The sequence below is a fragment of the Drosophila subpulchrella genome, chromosome 2L (genome assembly GCF_014743375.2).
Source record: "Drosophila subpulchrella strain 33 F10 #4 breed RU33 chromosome 2L, RU_Dsub_v1.1 Primary Assembly, whole genome shotgun sequence".
Classification (NCBI taxonomy): domain Eukaryota; kingdom Metazoa; phylum Arthropoda; class Insecta; order Diptera; family Drosophilidae; genus Drosophila; species Drosophila subpulchrella.
The window spans coordinates 24,413,026-24,433,072 of record NC_050610.1 but is presented as its reverse complement, the minus strand read 5'-3'; the positions used below and the strand labels follow the sequence as shown (position 1 = coordinate 24,433,072).

The 20,047-nt window shown below is 39.7% G+C and overlaps 1 protein-coding gene across 4 annotated transcripts in view; it reads left to right on the top strand.

Moving 5' to 3' along the window:
• The window catches only part of LOC119548336 (hemicentin-2), a 105,001-nt gene that overhangs the window by 63,679 nt on the left and 21,275 nt on the right, over positions 1 to 20,047 (top strand). For all 4 annotated transcript variants that reach the window (XM_037855539.1, XM_037855538.1, XM_037855541.1 and 1 more), the window contains exons 4-5: positions 8,353 to 8,613; positions 9,049 to 9,245. In XM_037855539.1, coding sequence (XP_037711467.1) covers positions 8,353 to 8,613; positions 9,049 to 9,245 — 458 coding nt within the window. The remainder of the gene's footprint in view (positions 1 to 8,352; positions 8,614 to 9,048; positions 9,246 to 20,047) is intronic.

The following is a 20,047-nucleotide window of genomic DNA, read 5'->3' as shown; positions in this document are numbered from 1 at the left end:
AAAGTAGGAGAAAGACACTCCTTGAATACTCTCGGGACTGGGAATAATTTAGAAAAATTTGGAGCCATGTTTTTTACTTAACGTTGGAATATTACCGTATTTTAATTTGAGTTTTTGATATTAATCAATAATTTCTAAATATTTTTGTAAGACTTCTGATATTCTTTATAATTAGCGTTTTAATATTACAAGACAAAAAATATTCCTTGAAAATTAATTATATTAAATAAAATTTAATTTCTTACAAAGCTTCAAAAGTCTTAGCAATTCCCAAGCCATGCATATATAAAAAATGTAAATTTTACAAATATTATTAAACAACCTTTACTCTATCACTGATATACCCCTAAATAGCAACCAAAAATTATGCAAAGTAATGCAAAGTGTCCCAACATACGCACAAAAGATGTGTTTGAGCAGCATGTTTCTCACACTCCTTCCTGGGTCGTAAATAAGAGGAATATTAACAGGAGTTCAAGGCTACAGGGAAATGGACAAAAGGAGAAAGTCTAGAAGAAATGGAGAAAGGGTGAGAACGGCGGAAGGCCAACGCGAGAGACTCATAAATTCTGCACTGCAATTTTCGACTATCCAGTCGCCCAAAAGTTCAAGTAAAGCAGGGCGATTTTCCCTTCTAGGTTTGGGCCTCAATAAAATAAAGACCCACATTGCTGACCAAAACCTCTGTCATATTAACATTTATTTTGCACACCCATTTTGACTGTGGCGACAACGCAGCGGAAATTTTACTGCCATCGCTGCTGGTGTTGTTATTGCATTTCTCCTGCTGCCTGGCAGCAAAAAAAAACTGACAGTACCTACAGAATAAATAAAAAAAAGCAATAGAAAGGATGTCTGATATACGGAAAAAATATGAAAACAAGGTACTGCTTTTAAAACAGTTCGGAGAACTCAAACGCTGACGTTGAAACGAGTAAAATTTTAGCATAAAAGGCTGCCAAAGAAATCTAGAAAAATGTTTTGGCATAACATATTATTTTAGAGACAACGAGTAATTGAATTTTCGAAAGTCAATTAGTTCGAATTATATTAAGTGCTAGAATTTGGAAACTCAATATACAGGATTAAATCGCATTCTAATCATTCGATTTATATTTGTACCTGTTCAAGTATCGCTATCGAATTTAATTAAGATGTTTACTTCCAACAAGCTATTTTTCTAAACTGTAAAAATAGTTTCACAGATTAAAAGTAAGAGAGAGAGTTAAAAAAATTGAGAGCTCTTTTCAGTTGACTTTTGACCGAAAAAACACATATCTCAAAAATGCGAAACGAAGGCAAGCCGCAAGCACAGCTGCAGTTTCAGTTTGAGAGCCCCGAAAAAATCCACAGCCCCTCCAGGGCAAATCCCCACCCACATTTCAGTGGTTTGACTTTTGCTTAACACACAGCCACGCCCCCTTTCCGCCCCTTTTGCCCAAAAGTGAAGGAGGAGCATCCTCAACCGAGTTATGATTTATGCACATTGCTCTGTGAAATCTATTGAGAAATCAGTGACAGTGGAGAAATATGCGGAGCTGGACAGCAGATGGCAGCTGCTTGTGGGGATTCTGGATTCTGGGTTCTGGACACCATGATGCATGGCTATATATGGCCATATCTATGGCGATCTCCCTCCCACTCCACACAGCCCCATCTCTCCTTCCCGTTCGCACTTAATACTGTCAATATGAAGAGTCATTGCGGCTTTTAAGCGTGTCTCTCTCTGTTTTTTCAGCTTTTGTGCCATGAATAAACATCGAAGCCACAAGAAAATGCAAACAAACAAACAAACAAACAACCAGAGATGGTCCCCTGAAAAAGGAGAACAAAACAAATGCAATCTCACTTAGCCACTCAACAGGATTATGCCCACGGAGTGCAATGGGAATACTTCCCATAGACACTTTCCTTTGACATTCTCGGCACACAATTCAGGGCACATTTGTCATGTAATTGACTTTGATTCGGATTCCTGATGCGCCGGCATATGGAAAAATGTGTAAATTCCCAGGCATTAATGGCTTCTTGTGTGCCAGATGAGCTTTAGAAATGGTTGGAGGGATCCGTTATGACTGAGCAGCAACGTTATATAATACTTATATTTATTATCGTTACCATTTTATTTTGTATGATACTCTTCCGTCACTCCGCCGTTAAAATTCAATTTTAATATTATCATTTAATATACATACATGAGAAAAGGGCTTGAAAACCCTTATCACGCTGGTGCCATATAACACCCAACTTTAATTTCAAAAAATTGCCTGCGAAACGACAGAAATATCACCCATAAATTTGACCTTCGGTAGGAGACTTTTTCACGTTGCCCTTATCAACACCTGGTGACAATGACACTAAAACCTTTGCCAGGGATAATATGTGAGAGTGAGCCCTGCTGTCGCCAGATCACAGCTTCTGCAGAAACTGTTCGTGGTACACTGTATAATGGAAAATAAGAAAATAACTATTCAGGGGGGCATATACAGATATTATAAAGTTCTTGAAATACAGTTTATTTAACTTAGGAAACTAATTTTAATTTACCTAATTGTACTTGAAATATTTTAAAAAGGACATGGACAAATATCATGCATTGAAGTTGGTCAAAATATCCTGAATTGCTTCAAAAATCTTTTCTATTAAAAAATCGTTTTAGTAGTTATTCTTTAGTAGGTATTTGTTAAAATCTCTTTTTGGTTCAACAGTTTTAAATAGTCTTGCCACAAAGGATAAGGTATTTTTGAAAATTTTAAAAAGTTCCCTAACTACTTAACCTTTTATATGATTATTCTCCCAGTGTACCGCCGGAATGTGTCTCTTTTTTGTGGACGTGTGTGTGAGTCCGCTTGACTGCCTTGACCTGTCATATCGCTGTCATTTGCACACATTTACCGTTAACGTTAAAGAGCTAGCGCTCACACACACATGCCCAAAGTGCGATTCACAGGGCACAGCGACATCAAATGGGGATGGGGGCGGTGAGGAGGGCGGGGAAAAGTGTAGCCAAGGCGACAACAAACATCACATAAGGTAAATAGTTTAGCTGGCAGGGCCACACTGGCATTTCCCCCCGCCTTTCATCAGCCCCCCGCCATTTTCGGGATGTCAGAAGATTGCATTGAACTCGAAAGGCACAAAGGCGCACCCCATCCACCCCCTCCCTAATCCACCTCTTCTACACGGGGAAAAAATTATATTATTTATTAAACTCCAAAGTTATTGAAATTGTAATTAATAATTGTTTGTATTTTGTATTAAACAAACTCATAAAAAATTTCTAATTAACATTAAACGATATATTTATTATACGTATATTAATACTAACTTAGTTCTTAGTTTTCTCTGTGTAGCCCCTAGAAGGGGTTACCAATCCGACTTCTGTCGCTTGGACAGCAGATAAAGTCAACACAGATACGATTGGCAAGAGGAGGAGGGGCGGAGTTTTAAGGACATGACAACGATGTCTCGTTAAAGGCGCGACTAAAAAGTGGAGGGAAGGAGTAACATCTCTGGCATTTATAGAAATTTTGCACAACAGCACCGCCGACATAAAACGAAGAAGATAACTCTAAAATTGCATCAGAACTTTCAATGACTTTGTACTTTTAGTTTACGAGCTCTCAATTTCATTCATGCTTTTTATTACGATCTATAAACAAACATTTTAGGTCTTTTGGGGACGGATCTTTTTTTGGAAAAATGGAAACATAAAATAATGATATTAGATAAAGACATTAGATAAAGATTAGCAGAATATTTCCTTTCAATATGGTGCCAAAAAAATAAAAATAGGGTTGATTAACGAATTGTGGCTGTAATCACCCACTAATTTTTTCCATGAAGGACTAAACATGAGATGAGATGAGAAAAGGGGCCAATAAGCATGATGGATACAGATATATGTGCCCTGCCCCCCTTTTGGGCGCCCACCCAGTCACATTTAGCATGAATGTCGCCTTTGCATAACAAATGTTAGCAACATGTTTCAATAATGAGCCCGTCCCACTGTACAGTAATCCCCCCCTGGCAGCCACTGATGAGCTGCCATGTTGCACGATTGAGACATGCATTGCACCCCACTAAAGCCACCCCCCTGAGCCACACCCCTGCCCGCCGAATATTCCCAGCCCCCGGCCTTCCCTTTTGGAATGCTTGGACAGCGTTTGAGTTTCGGATCTGAACCGGGCACCAAATTAATCGTTTCCACTGTGCGGTTAGAATGTCGCCTCACCCATTGTCCCCGAAAACAGCCCCCCTCAAAGCCTTCCCACTACGCCCCTTTTGTGACCCCCCTCGGAGCGTCGAGTGTATGCGCCTCATTTGTTATGGCCATTTGCATAAATAAGTCACTGGCACTGCCAGTTGGGACCGGTTTTGGATGGACGGGGTGACACAGGGGCGTAGAAGGGGCGTCGGTGCCCAGTGGTTTCAGGGGGGATAAAGTCCGTCGGTTGACGGAGATTGTGTGAATAACTTGATGAACGCTTCGCCGGAGGAGTGAATTCTGTTGTTCGCTGATTTGTTGGGCTGTTTGCATTTATTTATCCTCCTTTTGGCCGGCACTTGTTAAAAAGTTGACAAATTTCAAAAGTTATAGTGCTCTTTAGGGATTAAGATATTATTTAAGTGGTTCCGGGAATTGGGGGTGTCAAACCACAAGTACTAATAGAGAAGTTGTTAAAAAAAAAGCTTGGACAGCGGAGTTTTTAAAAAGGCAGATGTATCGGATCGTAATTCGCTATCAAATTCTGTTTAACTTATCTTGGCTTGCAGCTTAAAAAGTTATTAAGTTTTGCTACAACTAAGTTAGTTGATCTTGGGATTACTTCCTGTAGTTTAAGGACTTCTCCGTACTATCCTTGCAGTTCTAAATTAAAACTAAAGTCCTGTGAGTAATAATACAGCTATTTATAGCCATCTTATTTATTTTCCGAGGGGGGCAAAATAAAGTTTAAGTCCAAACAAAAGCAAACAAAGGCAGGACACGAAATGGTCCTTCGTCCTTCCCTTTCTCTCTGTCTCTCTCTCTCCCTGTCTCTTCCGCTTGGCCCCTATCACTTTCTCCTTCACTTTCTCCACACTTCTCAGTTTCAGGGATGCGTGACAATATGCCGTTTAATTATACGTCACGACCCTTCTCCTCTGGCCCCCCATCCTTTGTTTCTGTTGCTGTTGTTGCGATATCGCACACACATTTTAAAAGTCAATTATCCGCACATAACGCACATCGTTGAGGGGGCGTGAAAGGACGATCGGGGGTGTGGCAGCCCATCGTCCTTGCCACGCGTCAAATTTGGCGCGTTTAAATTTTTCGCCCTCATCGGCTCCCCTTCAGCTTCCTTTTCTCTCTGCACTTTCAGGAAAAATGTTTACTTAAATTTATAAATTAATTATGAGTTCTTTTTTTGGGAATATTAACATTTTGAAAACTAGACTGCTTTAAAAGCTCGCAAGTGGATAGCCCTGGGCTCAGACATTTTAAAACTTCCAAGGCAAAATAAAAAGATTTTTTAATAAATGTTCCTTAAAAGTACGGGACTATTTCCTTAATTGAAAAAGGTGTTTTCTTAGTTCTTTGCAATCTAAAGTTTCCCGAAATCTAGGTAAATTTTTTTCAAGTGCTTAAACTTGCTCATTGAGAGAAAGCGGGGAAAAAAGTTTATTACTTTCTGGAGACGACTCCTTGGCATGCGAAACTGTCGGAGGAAAAAATAAAGAGGAGCCAAGGAGGCGAAGGATGTCCTGGCAAATTGAATTACATGAGACATGAGACGGGTAACGAAGAAAACGAGCCATAAGACTTCGATACTAAACCGATAATAACATAATCAGCCCACGCCTGCCCCTTTCCGACCGATTTGCCGCCGCCCATGACCAACTATAAAGTGAGCTTTAGTTACCGTTAACAAGCCAAGTGGCTTGCCTCAGGTTTTCCCCCAATTTCCTCCTCCGCTCGATTGATAGTGAGGAAAAGTTGGCGAGTTGAGCTGGCCAGTCGAGTTTTCCGTTGTCTTCAGTCAGTCAAAAGGGGCCACACTGGTCTGCAGGTTTGAGGAAAATGCGCTGAGTGATGGGGTACTTTTTTGTTTTTATTTATAATTAGATCATCATAAAACTTATAATTTTAATATTTATAAAGTGTGTATTTTATTTAAAAAAAAAAGGTAACCAGAAAAGGTTTCCCACGAAGGGACAATACTTCCTTATAAAAATACATACTCATTCTTTTATTATATTTTGTACTTGTTTAGTATATAGGTACATAGGTACTTGCCTGAAATTTAATCAACCAACTGACTAGCTCCTTTCCCATTACCAACACCCATGTAGGTCAGTGTAATTGTTCAATACTTTCCTTGAAGTGGTACGTGCATGTGGGTGGCCACCTTGTTGTGCCCACTGAGGCGAAAGGAGGCATTGCCGTGTAATTGGCAACAATTTGCATAACAATTCAGCGACTGTTTTGCATAAGTCCTGCGACGATGCAACATAATAACAAGAGGGAGGATGCCAGGGAGGGGATGCTGGGGCGGGGCAGGAGTACAGCACTTACGTACACATTAGAAATTCCTTCTTTTCGAGGCTGCAAGGACATCAGAGGCCTCCTGGCAGAGGCAATTATGTGCTTCACATACACGACGACGACTCCTTTTCCCAGCTCCACTCCCGCACTTTCCCATCCATTTTCCTCGCCGCTTCCACCCGCTCTTAAGGATCCTTTCAAGACAGCCTGCTGCCTCGTAAAAGTCGCTGCCGGAAATGCAATGGCAAAAGCTGCTGGAAAAAAAAGCGGAAAACCGAAAAGAAATCTCGGCCTGAGCTACAAAATGCAACCATTTCTTCTCGACTTTATTATATTCCTTTTTTCAACCACACATACCCACACTTCTCTTGGAGAGTTATCAAAATTGAACACTTTTTTTAATATTATTTTTTGGAAAATGAAAAAATTTGCATTCCGCTGCACTGCTAAAGATGTTTATAAGATCCACTTTAATAATGTGGAGTGCTTGATTTCTGGCACTTCTTCTCGGCACTCGCTCCCATTTCGTTGGCGAAAAATTGCATCATAAGAAATTAAAACTTAAGCACAAAAGCAGTTTTCCACGATGGGTTTTCCCCATGCATTTATGCCATAAAAAAGGGTTGCTGCAGATGGAAAATTTTGTAAAGCCCAATTTAATAATACACAAAAATCTTATATTTTATTTCTTTTATGAATAATATTTTTTTAAATGTTTAAAATTTTTTTATATTTCGTGTAGATACGAAGAATTTCTTATGTTAAACCTATACCCCAGAGTTTTCTACGAAATAGGAAATGAAATGTAGCGCGGATATATTCACCAGCTCCGCGGCTATTACGCTTGATTGAGTTTTTCCATTTGGTTTTAGCCAGTCAATCTGGCATTTCCCCTCCCTAGCCCGTCATCAAGGTAACGTCAGCCATGTTAAATTAATAAAAATGTAATGCCCAAGACAAGACCCCAGGCACCAGAGTCCGGCACAAGAATTGGGCTAATAAATTTACAAAAATGAGTTCGACGCTTAATTTGCCATGAGCATTTTTCATTTTATTTCGCGCCGGCCTCGGAACATGGCTTTTAAGCCCCACCAAAATGAAATCGAGGGAAAGCCGAGGGAAAACCCAACGGCAGAAACACACACACAGTAGTGAAAACATGGAAAACAGAAGGCGAACGAAAATGAAAATGAACAACAAGCTGAAGTGAGTCGAGGAAAATGTTGGGGGAAGGGGATGCTACTTAACGAAAACAAGTGAGGAGAAATTTATTTCCCAGGATCTCAAGAGCACGGACTGCGGGATGCTCTGCTTTGTATGGGAAATTTTGTGCTAAGAAGTATTTAATCAGGATTTCACTTAAGAAAATTAGGCAGAAATGCCAAACATCCTGGAATTCCAGTTTTAAGTTCTTTGAGTATTTTATAATCTTTTTTGAAGATAAATCCAAAAGTATAGATTATAAAAGATTTTGTTTTGTTTATACTTAAGATTTTCCTGTTAAAAACGTATGTAGGTTTTAATTTTCCATTCCCCAATAACCAATTCAACCATTTCCATTTGCGATTACCCTACCTGACCATCAGAGCATTAACTTCACAATAATACGTAAATATATGCGTACTGACGTTTATATAAAGATAAACAAATATAGAAATAAATATATAAAAATGTGTGTGCAGCGGCTGTAAGTCAACAAAAAATGCTCGCAGTTAATTTACATAAAGTAAAAGTTTTCTCCCGCAGTTCCCATACTTAATAAATCGCTTCCAGTTTTATTCAGAACTCATTGCTTATTTTCTCTTTGATTCTTTTTTTACTTTCAGCTTGGACTTTCGACCGAGTCGGGGAATTTACGATTTGCAAATCAAGAACACTTCTTATAATCGGGATAATGGACGCTTCGAGTGCCGAATCAAGGCGAAGGGCACTGGTGCGGACGTCCATCAGGAGTTCTACAATCTGACCGTGCTGACGGCCCCGCATCCGCCGATGGTCACCCCAGGAAATTTGGCAGTGGCCACCGAGGAAAAGCCCCTGGAGTTGACCTGCAGCAGTATTGGCGGTTCACCGGATCCAATGATAACGTAAGGGAATTTTGAGATTTATAAAAAACTACCATTTATAAGTTTCTCCTATTTTATTAAACACTGAAATCTCTATTATTTTGATATCACTTTTAATGGTGTCTAAAACTATGCAACAAAAACTGACATAACGAACTAATCAGACTCTGGGACTAGAATTATTATCTTGCATTCTTTTAGACGCTTTTTGTACTGTTGTCCCACATTTTCAGATCATATTTTCATGATATATTCATGATTTAATTTAGAAACCCCTTTCTTCCCCCAGCTGCATCATTTTTCCGTATCTTCCCTTTCGTTTGTGGCAAAGTAAATCACTTAACGGGCGGTCGCCTTCATTAATAATCCTTCTCCGGCACATGGTGGCCATTCCTCTTCGCTTCTCCCCTATTTTTTGGCACTAAATCGTGGCTATCACTTGTGTATTTTTTGCAGCTGGTACCGCGAGGGCAGCACAGTACCGCTGCAGTCGTATGCGCTGAAGGGCGGTTCGAAGAACCACTATACCAACGCCACCCTGCAGATTGTTCCCCGACGGGCCGACGATGGCGCCAAGTACAAATGCGTCGTCTGGAATCGTGCCATGCCCGAGGGTCATATGCTGGAGACCAGCGTCTCGCTGAATGTCAACTGTGAGTAGCTGGGTTTTTGGGCTTGCACGGCAAAAAATATCACATATAACAGATATCTCAACAAGAAATCTGGGTTTTTTTTCTACATAAAATGCATACAAACCCTATATTTAAAATGCATAAAAAGAAATATACGAACTATTTTGATATTCACAGGTATATCTTCGATTAAATAACGTAAATATTGAACTGAAAATTGTAATTTATTGACTCTCTCACTTCCAAAAGTAATAATATTTAATAATTCAAAAGCTAGGTATAAATATAAATCAAGTTCCATATTACAAACAACATATTCTGAAAATATTTTTTCCACTTTTGCCCCGTGATCCATTAAATTGAGTTTAAGGTGTTTAAATAAATTTTTAAAATCAAAAAAATATAAAAATTCAAACTACATTTTTGTAGAACTTTAATCGTGTATGTGCAGTATTTATCTCAGTGTTATTTTTTTAGGTGGGTTGGTGGTTTGCCCTGATGAAGTTAAATTGTTAGGTCAGTCTGGGTCACAGCGGCAAAAAAATACGATTTACGACTTGAGGCTGAGGAAAATTTCAAAATACCAAAAAAAAAAAATGAAGGCAGTATGAATTTGGCTGGTTTTCCCAAATGCCTATTACACTTTTGATTAATCTTTTTGTTAAGAAACCATTTAAGTATGCAAAATATACTTCACGTAAAATGGAACTTTACAATTCTAACAATTTGATTGCATAAGCATCAATCACTTAAATGCAATTTCTCAATAAAATGACTCAACTGGGCAATAAAAGGTTTGGCTTAATTTAAATAAAAGTAAGTCTTGTTTGAATATAAGAAAATGCCAAACTTAATTAACCTGCACTTCGTTTAAAGCAAATAAATCTCTCTACCTCAAAAAGTTGGCCGTAGGTAAGTCGAGTATTTTCCCAGGAAAGGCCGGCCGACCAACTTGTTTTCCAATTCTCATCCTTCATTTTGGCCATTTCTTTTGTAATTAAAGTTTGGCAACTGCGTTATGGGAAACACGTGTTGTTGTCGCACGATCAACGTGACCGAAAAGCCAAGCAGATGACACGAGACACATAAAGTGTCTGCCGCCCCGAAAACACTCCCCCAAAAGGCCACAAACAACCACTTGATTGTTAGTTATTGGACCACAACAACTGAAATCTGCTGCAGAATGACCGGAGCATCAACTTGTCATATTAGTTGGCAACTTTAGCCCCTCCTGGCCCCAAAAACATCATAACACATTTGAGGCGGATATTAAATTTTCGGGACAACGCGGCGTATGCGCAATCTACTTGTCACCGCGCGCTGCATTTAATAAAAATCACTAGCAATGACATGTTACGGAATCTGCATAAAATTTATGCAATCAAATAAAGTAACAAACTAGCAATAAATGGCACAAAAAAATAGGAATATATATTTATTCAGGGGGCGGTTTGGGTGAGGAGGAGGAGGCTAAAGTGGAGTAGAGCCGAGTTGCCACAAATATATTCATAGGAAAACATAAATTGCAGTCATTTTTATACACGCCGGATTTGTAGCCGCAAAAGCAGACAACAAGAACAACTCATATATGCTTATATATATGAATGTCTCCTATAAATATGTGCTCTGTGTGTGCAATTCTACACCAGCGTCGTCAGCGTAACAAATATTTATAGTCTTTTCTGTTTGAAAAATAAAGAAGAGCTAGTCGGTTGAAGAAACGGGGTTGGAGTTTGCTTATAGACTAACTAGTACTCATTAAAAAATAATATACAAAGGTTTCGACTAAGAACCTTATAATAAGGTTTAGTATTATAAACTATTAAAGTTCCGAGGGTTTTAAAAAAGGATGATCCCAAATATAAACGCAATGTTATTAAATAGCAAAATTGACATGATTAACACGTATCCGAAAACCCTTAAAACTGTGCCCAAAAATGTACAGATTACAGGGTAGCATACAGCCAAAAGAGCACGAACCTGGCTAAACAGACACCAAACAGCACAAGAATAAATGACAACAGGCAAGTGGTTAAAGAAAGGGCAGGAGTGCGGGGAATCCCGAAAGTAGAACTCCTTTTCCGGCTGCGGCAGGCGTGGCAAATGCAATTTTTCGGCGTGTGCCAGGACGAGTTGCTGCTATTTATGGGGCTCATTTAAAATCCATTAGCAGCCAGTCAGCCCCATGACTGTTTGCCCAACATACGAAGGCCCCCGAGTCCTGTGTACTGGGTCCCGGGTCAAAAGCGGGCCTCCAAGGCGCATTTGTGTGGAAGGAGCCTTCGCCTCCGGACTTGGCAAGTTTCAACAGCAGCAGCAGCCACATCAACAAACTTTGGCCAGCGATTTGCGAGACATTCGACAAGAACAATTGAATTTGCAGCGGCGTTTCGGCTTTTCAATGGTTTCCAAAATGGCCTGCAGGCGATCCATAAAGGCCGAAATCCAAAATGCAAAATTCAAAATCCATGGCAGACAGCCAATCCAATACAGTTTGAGAGCCATTGTTGGAGGAGCGCCTGCGGACGAACGGCAATTTGTGTCCCTAGATTGTGTGTCCTGCATTAGCTGGCTAATTTTGATGGGCTAACTATGGCTTTAAGTTTGGGGAAATTCAGGATCTCATGGGATGGGGGAAATAATGAAAAGTATGTGCTAGTATATATCTATTTAACATACGTTTAAAAAGATATAAGATACTTTGCCATTTTTATTAAAATAATAGTTAGGGCAAAACATACGAATCTTAATTTTTAGTGGTATTTATTTTTGTTATTTAATTTTTGATAAGTTTGTTGGAATAAAAATTAAATCATTTTAAACTGTATAATTACATATACTTGTATATTTCTCTTTTAAAGTAAAAAACTAACAATCTGTTTGTGATCCTTATACATTTTTTGCAACACTTAAAGTGTACGATTACAGCTTCCAAATTAGCCTTCAGCTTTTAGCGAAGCGTATTCAATCATCCCCATTTTCCTTTTTCCATCACCATCACCCGAAAAATTGTGCCAGTGGAAAATCAGACATCACGTTCTAATTTTCCTCATTTTTCTTTCCAAAAAAAAAAACAGTTTGACAATCACTGGACGACAGCTGCATTGAGACAGATATGAATGCGAGGCAAAGACGACGTTGTCTCATGATTGTGATTGTGATTGATAAGCAATTGATAGTACCAGACGAAGAAGAAGGGAGAAAGTCAGAGTAGAAAGTAGAAAGTAGGAAAGGAGAATGCGAAACGGGGAAACTGCAGCTGACAAATGGCAGGGCAGTTTTTTAATTGAAAATGTTTGCATGGATTCTTGAAAGCGCTGCCAATGTCATTCGATTCATATGTGTCGTCCTGCCATCTCTTTCTATCTCTAACCATGCCGTCTCTTTCTTCTGTTCTTCCCCTGAGTAAACAGTTGTGTACAACAGATTGGAACTTGAGTGGCTTACAAAATTTGAGTTTTGTGTCATAGCTTAATTTAATGAATATAATTTTTAACCGAAAGTTTCGTATATGGAATTTTCATTTTTAAGAAAGATTTCAAGGGATGGCAGGGATGTAAACCTCCCTCTCACAGTGCTATTTTTCCGATCCCTGTTGTATATATAGCAACATATATCTGAGTTTTCCGTATCGCTTTGTTTGCTTCACTCTACTCGCTGTTTGTGTGTGTGCATTGCGTGTTGTGCCTGCATTTGATTGATTTATGCCAGAAGCTACAAAAAAATAAAAATAAATTTACCCGAAAGACAGGAAAAAAATTGAGAGAGAAAATTGGGGGAAAAAAAGAAATATGTATATATTTTTTGGGAAAATAAACTCCCAATGCGTCATGTTGTCAGCGAGGCGACGACTTCTCGTCGACCGTTGAGTGTTTTATAACGTGCGAAAAGCCCCAAATGAAATTATTGAAAATGTCTCTGGCCCGCGCGTTTTGTGTTTTTCCTAGATGGATTCAGAAAAAAATGCGGCTTCAAAGAGTGCGGCTTTGTGGGTGGCTCTGGGTGGCTCTCGAGTGGGCGGCAAGGCCATCAAATTGCGCATACGCAACGTGGCCACGCATAGACAAAACACGGGGCGCCACCACCACCGCCTTGTCAACTTGGCACAGTTTGCTGCACACGTGAGAGGCACGTTCCATCTTGCAGTCTAACCCACCTGTGTGGCTAGGTGGGCTTAGCAAATGCAATCTCCCACCTGGAAACCTGAAAACCCGAGTCCCCCGCTCCACACACAGGTGTGTCGTCCTGCACGTGACTTCTGTTCAGTTGCATGCGCCGCACGTAATAAACCTTTGCCATGCCTCCGCCACCCAAATAAATCCCCACACTTTTCATACGCGGCAAGCGCGGAATTTCAGAATTTCAGGGGTATTACGAGTCGAAGGGTATCTGAAATTCGGAAGAGTTTGATCGAGGTAACTTGGTAATTTCCTCATGAAAAACTTTGGAAACTTAGGGAAACATTTATTATAAAGTTTAGAATAAAAACACAGCAAATAGTTTATTATATATAAGTTAGGAAATAAGTTCAAAATAACAATTCAATTGTTATAAATATATTTGAATAACAATTAAATTCAGTTGGTAAAATTGTTTTATGTAGTTTAGAGTGGTCTTGTTTTTAGTTTTTATATATATTTGATTTCCCCTTAGTACTTTTATTTTTAGCAGCCTTAAGTTGCTACCAATTTTAGATAAAAAGGGTAACTGTTAGTCTGCAAAACTCTTTCCGCTTCCTTTTCCTTTATTTTTACCAATTTTTTGGGTTTTTTCCTTTTTTGCGGAGTCCTTGGCCAAAAAGTCGCCGGCGACGAAGACAAACAGCACTCATGTGTCGCGGGCCGCTGAAGTGGAAAGCAAACCCGTTGAAAAGACATTTCAATTTGAATAAAAAGATGCTTTCCCCATGTGTGAGGGTGGTGCAGGGTGGCTTACGGTGGCTTAGGGTGGTGCAGTAGTGCCCAGGTGTGCGGCATGCAAATGCCGAATGACAATAATGCGCATTAGCCAGAAGATTGCCCGAACAAACAGAACCGGAAATGGCAGTTGGAAACGCCTGCAAATTGCTTCCTTATGGCCAAATATTGGAATGCATGGCAGTCTAGTTTTCGAAAGTTTTGCAATAAGAAATAGAAATGAAATAGTAATGTATAAATATTAATAATTTGGATTTCTTGACATTTTACTTGAGTTATATTTATAAAAAACATATTTCTTAAGTGTCTGATTTTTTCTTGTTTTAAATCACAAGTAGATTACATTTAATAGCACTTTATTTTCGTTTTGAACTTTGCTGAATCGCTTTTGGAAAGCATTAATGCCACCCAATTCACACATCCATCGGTGATTGTGGTGCAGTCACACCAACCACATTGCACCACCATCGACACCTTGAAACGACAGCTGAACATTCCCTGGAATACGAGCCCCGGGACCATCCCAATGGCAATCCCAGTCCCAAATCGCAATCACAATCACATCTCAGTAAAGTCAGCACGTCTCGAGATTCGAGTCTTGCCAATATCATTGGAATAGCAGGAGACTCGTGGCTTGTCCTTTTTGATTATGCCACTACCGGGCCACAAAAGTGGCATAAAAAGAAGAAAGGAGGAAAGCCCGTAAAAGGGGGCTGGAGAAATCAAGTAGCGTCGTCTGCTGACTTGGCTACACGAAAACCTTTTTACACCAGGACAGGAGCAGAAAGTCGGGCTAATGCTGCACACAATTGCAATTAGTGTCAGAGCCGGGCAATGTCAGCCGACTGTTTTTGGTCTCGGTTATTGGCCCGCTCCTTGGCCATTTGCATAACCACAAAAGGAATGCGGCTGGCGACGAAGACAGACCCAAATATCTGACCGGCAATTCTTGTTACACTCGAGAAAAGTTCATGTTTCATTTGTGGAAACTCTATTCGCAACCCGGTAAAATATAAATCAGAAAAACTTTGTAAATTAATCAACGGTTTTTATAAATGTATGTTTTTAATCAATATGATTACTAAGATTTTACTCTTTTTTTTAAATGTATAGACTTATGATTAAAATGTATTATATTAAATAACATTTAAAAGAAATAAAGTGGAATGCAGGCTACTTTCCCTGTGTAAGCCCAAAGATTTCCTCCCGCTGGCGATTTTTTGGGACTCCCGCATAGTTTTCTTAAGCTGATTTCAAGTTTCTCCGACTCCTCTCGGCCAAGTTTAAAATTTCTGGCTTTTAACAGCATTTTAATGAATGCAGCATTGTTGTAGTGGACCCAGAGCTAGACTTCGGACTTTCGAGTGCTCCACTCCGGTGGAGGAACTCTCAACTTGAGACTTTTCGAGTGGACCCGGCAAAGGTAGCTGAAAAAGCTGAAAAAACTTTAAGCCGCTTTAAGCGCAAATTATAGAAACAAATGTTGCGTCAAAGGATTCTTCTGGTCGAGTGTTTTTCGGGTGTCCTGTGCTTCAGCTTAACAGCTTTTGTGACAAAAGCAAATTAATTGCTTTGCCCAATTTCAATTAACTGCACTACACTTTTTGGTTCGCCCAACACGGCAACTTCATCATCGACTCGACCGCAAGTGCTCCAAAGGACTTGGCCACTTGTTTTTGTTTTCGCAGTGCTCACTGTACTCACTGTACCCACTGTACCCTCCGCACCCGCTACACCGACCAAAGCCAATTCAATTAATTTCCACCAGCCATATGACACCTATGGCCCAGTGCACAAAGCGCAATCAAGTGCACAATGAAGTGGCCAGGCCAACCCCCTTTTTGCAGGGACAGACGCAGACCACCTTTTTGCAGCCCAAAAAAGTATGCTATAGTTTTTATAAGCCATCGATTGCGGGCCGCAAAAGTGGGCCAAAAGTGTGGTGGGTGCGAAATATTCGCAGCATTATGATTACACTCTCGTGCGGGCACCGCTTGATTTATTTTAAATCCGTTTGTATATGCTGATCATTTCAACGATGTGGCATTCAGTGGGCTTTTTCAAAAAAGGAAAGGGGACATCCATTTTGTTAAAGTCGAATGCATGTTGTGCCCGTTAATGCTGGCTGATTCTATAGAATCCATTTAAACTAACTTATATAATTCCTTTACAAATAAATAGGGTACCTTCATTGGGTAAGAAAGTAAGATGAATATAGTTATATTTCCAGGATCTGTTGATTTTAATGATTAAATAATTAAAAACATGGCTTGAACAAGGATATATTGATTTGTTCTTCAGCCTCAACTACTATATATTTTCAGTTATTGACTTTAGCTCTGCGTTATGCAATGCTAGTCAGCGAAATCTCTGCTGCCTCTCGGTTTCTTAATTTGCAACCATTTTCCCCTGGCATTTCGATATGTTTTTTTGCCTCTGAAAGCCCAGAGAACTGGGCTGAATCGGGGGAATATTGGGAAAACCGGGTGGTGGTTAGGTGTTGAGAGCACGCGTGCCGGAAGTCACGTGATGTGTTCCCTGTGACACGTACGCGACAGCAGGCAAAGGAAAAGGAAGAAGGAGCAGAAGGATCGGCGGCAGCTGCATCCCTATTCACCCACCTTTTCCCCACACGACTCCTTTGGTTTGCCGCCTTTGTCGGTAGTAACTTTTCAATTTGGACAAGATGGAAAGCGGGGGCGGAAAATGCCAGCTGAACAAAGGCAGCCACTGCAGCTGGAGTCATAAGCGCACTGCCAAAAAATGCTAGCCAATTGTCATTTCAACTTAACATTGAGCATAAGTTAGAAAGCACTCATACAAATATTTAGTTAATATTCTAAACATATCCATATCCATTTACTCAATATAAAGGATAGAATTTGTAAAACCCAAAACTGACTTCTTAACAATATAATTATTTTAATGGCACGAATTGCTTTAATATTATTTTCAAATTTAAAAACCCCAACGCTGTTTAATGGCTAACAATACCATGTTGGCCGTGCCATTTTCGAGGTATTTTTCCCCGGTGCCATGTGGGCGAGTCATAACCAGGGAAAAGCTTAAAGCCAAACTGCAAACTCGACTCATTAAAATCAGCCGAGCAGGTGTGTGTGATACATCCTGCAACAGCAAACGAGAAACCAGCAACCAGCTGCAACAAAAAAAACACCGAGTTCGGCCCAGTTCCGGGTTAAATAATTAAATTTCGCTGCAAAAATGGCCAGCGGGCATAAGTTACGCCACGGCCAACGCGGCGTATGCGCAACGTTTCATTTTTATTTAACGCTGCCTAGCCGGAAGCCAGGATCTCGTCGAGTCGGCTTGGGTTTCGGTTGTGGATTGGGATTGCGTTGGGTTTACGACGGGCGGAGCAGGTGGAGCAGGTGGTTTCGGTGGTGCAGGTGCAGGAGGAGCATATTTCATGGCACTAATGTAGCCGGTCATAAAATCACAATGTGCAAGGCGAAGGAGTGGCGAAATATGGAGGGGGCGGTGGCAGGGGCAGTATTCTAGGCGTAGCTGTAGGCGTGCCAGCATACATGTGAACAAGGTCCAACCCAGGCAACTCATTTAAAAAATTGTGCGAAAAAAATATGGAGCAAGAGGTATATGTTTATTGGCAAGTCAATGCATTTAGAATGCTCTTTCTTTACTAGCACTAAAATAAATTATATAGGTAATAGTAATGAATGTACAAAGCTAATAGTTGAAAAATATTAAAAAAAGGATTATATATTAAAATAAGTTTTAAAAAATCTTTATACTTTTATTTTATTTATTTTTTTGGTTAAAAATAATTGACAGCATTTTTTGATAATATGTTTTTTACGCGAAATATTATCTAGTCACAAATTATTTCTTGGAATAGCACACACCTTTTTTGGCTGATTTTCAGGGCTAAATTCCACTCATTTAATACATTTTCCCCTGAAAATCTTTTCCTTTAATTAACAAAGCCTTCAACCACATCAAGTGTTTTTCCTCAAATTCCTTTCCCAAAAGAACCACAATTATTTCTTGGTATTTGAGATGTTATTCAACAAATACCATCCCCAAATCATTATTCCCCGCTCAAGAAATGAATTAATTTTTTCTACTTTCTTGAACATTTTTGCTGTTGTAAAACTATGCAGAAAAAGAAGGACCGTGGCAAATGTCAGGACAGCGAGGGTTCTGGACTAGGCTACCACTTTTGGGGGGCGGGAAGGGGAGAGGTGGGCGTGGCAGCAACACCCCGACATCAGCGTGAAACTACATGGATGGCTGGGCATGAAAATGCCCCGAGGGTTCCTCTTCCTCCATAAATGGATTTTTTTTTGGGTTTGGGGTGGCAACAGCATGTGTTGAAATGCAAACTTGATTTTTTCCTTCCTCCTCCGCGGTGGCTTCTGTTTTTCTGGTCGGAGCTCTGCTCATTAAATTTTATTTTATAATTACACACACCAGCAAACACACACAACCACCGGCACACGTACACGCACACGCACACGCACACTCACACACAGTGTCCCTCATTTAGGAGTTAGGCTTTAATGTTTTCGGGCGACGCGTAATTGGGTCCCGGATAACGCAGCATTTTTTCTACTTTTTGTAGGGTATTTGTGCGGGGAGAAAGTTAGCTTTTCTGTGGTCTATTAAAATAGAAAATACTTTACTTTCTAGTTCCTAAATCCACGATTAAGGGCACTAGAGAGTTTAAAAAGGAAATCATGTTTCTTGACACGTCCGAAATGGAAAAAAATATATTAACAACTGACATAATAATTGACCTTGGATGCAACTGGATTTTGTTATTCTCTATTTTTTTCCAACCAAGAAATAATATCAATGTCTAAATTTTTTCGTAATTTTAATATTTACCCTTTAATATAATTTCTCTTTAAAAATAAACGTTGGTAGAAACTAGAATTTATTTATTTTTTAGGAATTGTATACTTTTGTATTGTTTTCAAAAATTCGAAGTGGTTCATAAAAAAATAAATATAAATAAACACTAAAAGAAAGTAAATACTGCCAAATATTAATACAAGGTACCCCTTGGTCTATAATTTTTTGAAAATAATCCTCCTGATTTTTTCCTCACCATTTCGTTGGCCCTGGGAGCTTAGACCATGACGCAGGCACATTTACTCCGCTTCACGAATTAGAGCCAACAAAAACAATTGGGCGAAATGCTGGCCCGCCTGCAACAATGGGCCATATCAGCTATAATCGTAGGCAAATGGCTGACAAGGGGGCGTGGCGGTCGGGGGTCGGAGGTCGGAGGTCGGAGGTCAGACTCCGTTCGGTTGGGCAGACGGTGATTAAACTAAAGTGTTCGAAAGTTAATTGGCGCAACAACAACAGCAACAATTATACTTAGCCACTATTATGCCTCACGCTTCACTGAACGCGCTTTTCACGAGGGGGTGGGGGGGGTGGTAAGTGGGTGGAAAACCGATTCGATACGGAATGAAACTAACGGCACTTAAACCAAATGACCAAAGCGCACAATGGTGAGTTAAACGACTAAAAGTCAGTGAAATGTTGGAGAACCGAGGAGTTGCGACGAAGGTGAGGGTTTTCCCCGACATTTGGAAATGGAAAAAGTTGGCAGATAAATGACAGATAAAGACAACTCAAAGTGGAAATCGAATAAAGTGTAGTGGACTTATCATCGTGGACGTTTCAATTATGAGCCGCAATTGAGCAAGTATTTATTGTTTCGGCATAATAAAGGAACTGCCATTGATAGGTATTTGTTCATTAGCAATTGAACTCCTTTGTTTTGACATATGCATAAAGGAGAAAGTTCAAGGCTCATTAATCCGTCAGATTTGCTTATAAGTTAATTGTTTTAAGTCTTACAAAAAATAATATTAAAGAATTTCATTCCATATTAAGTGTAAAAGAATATATACA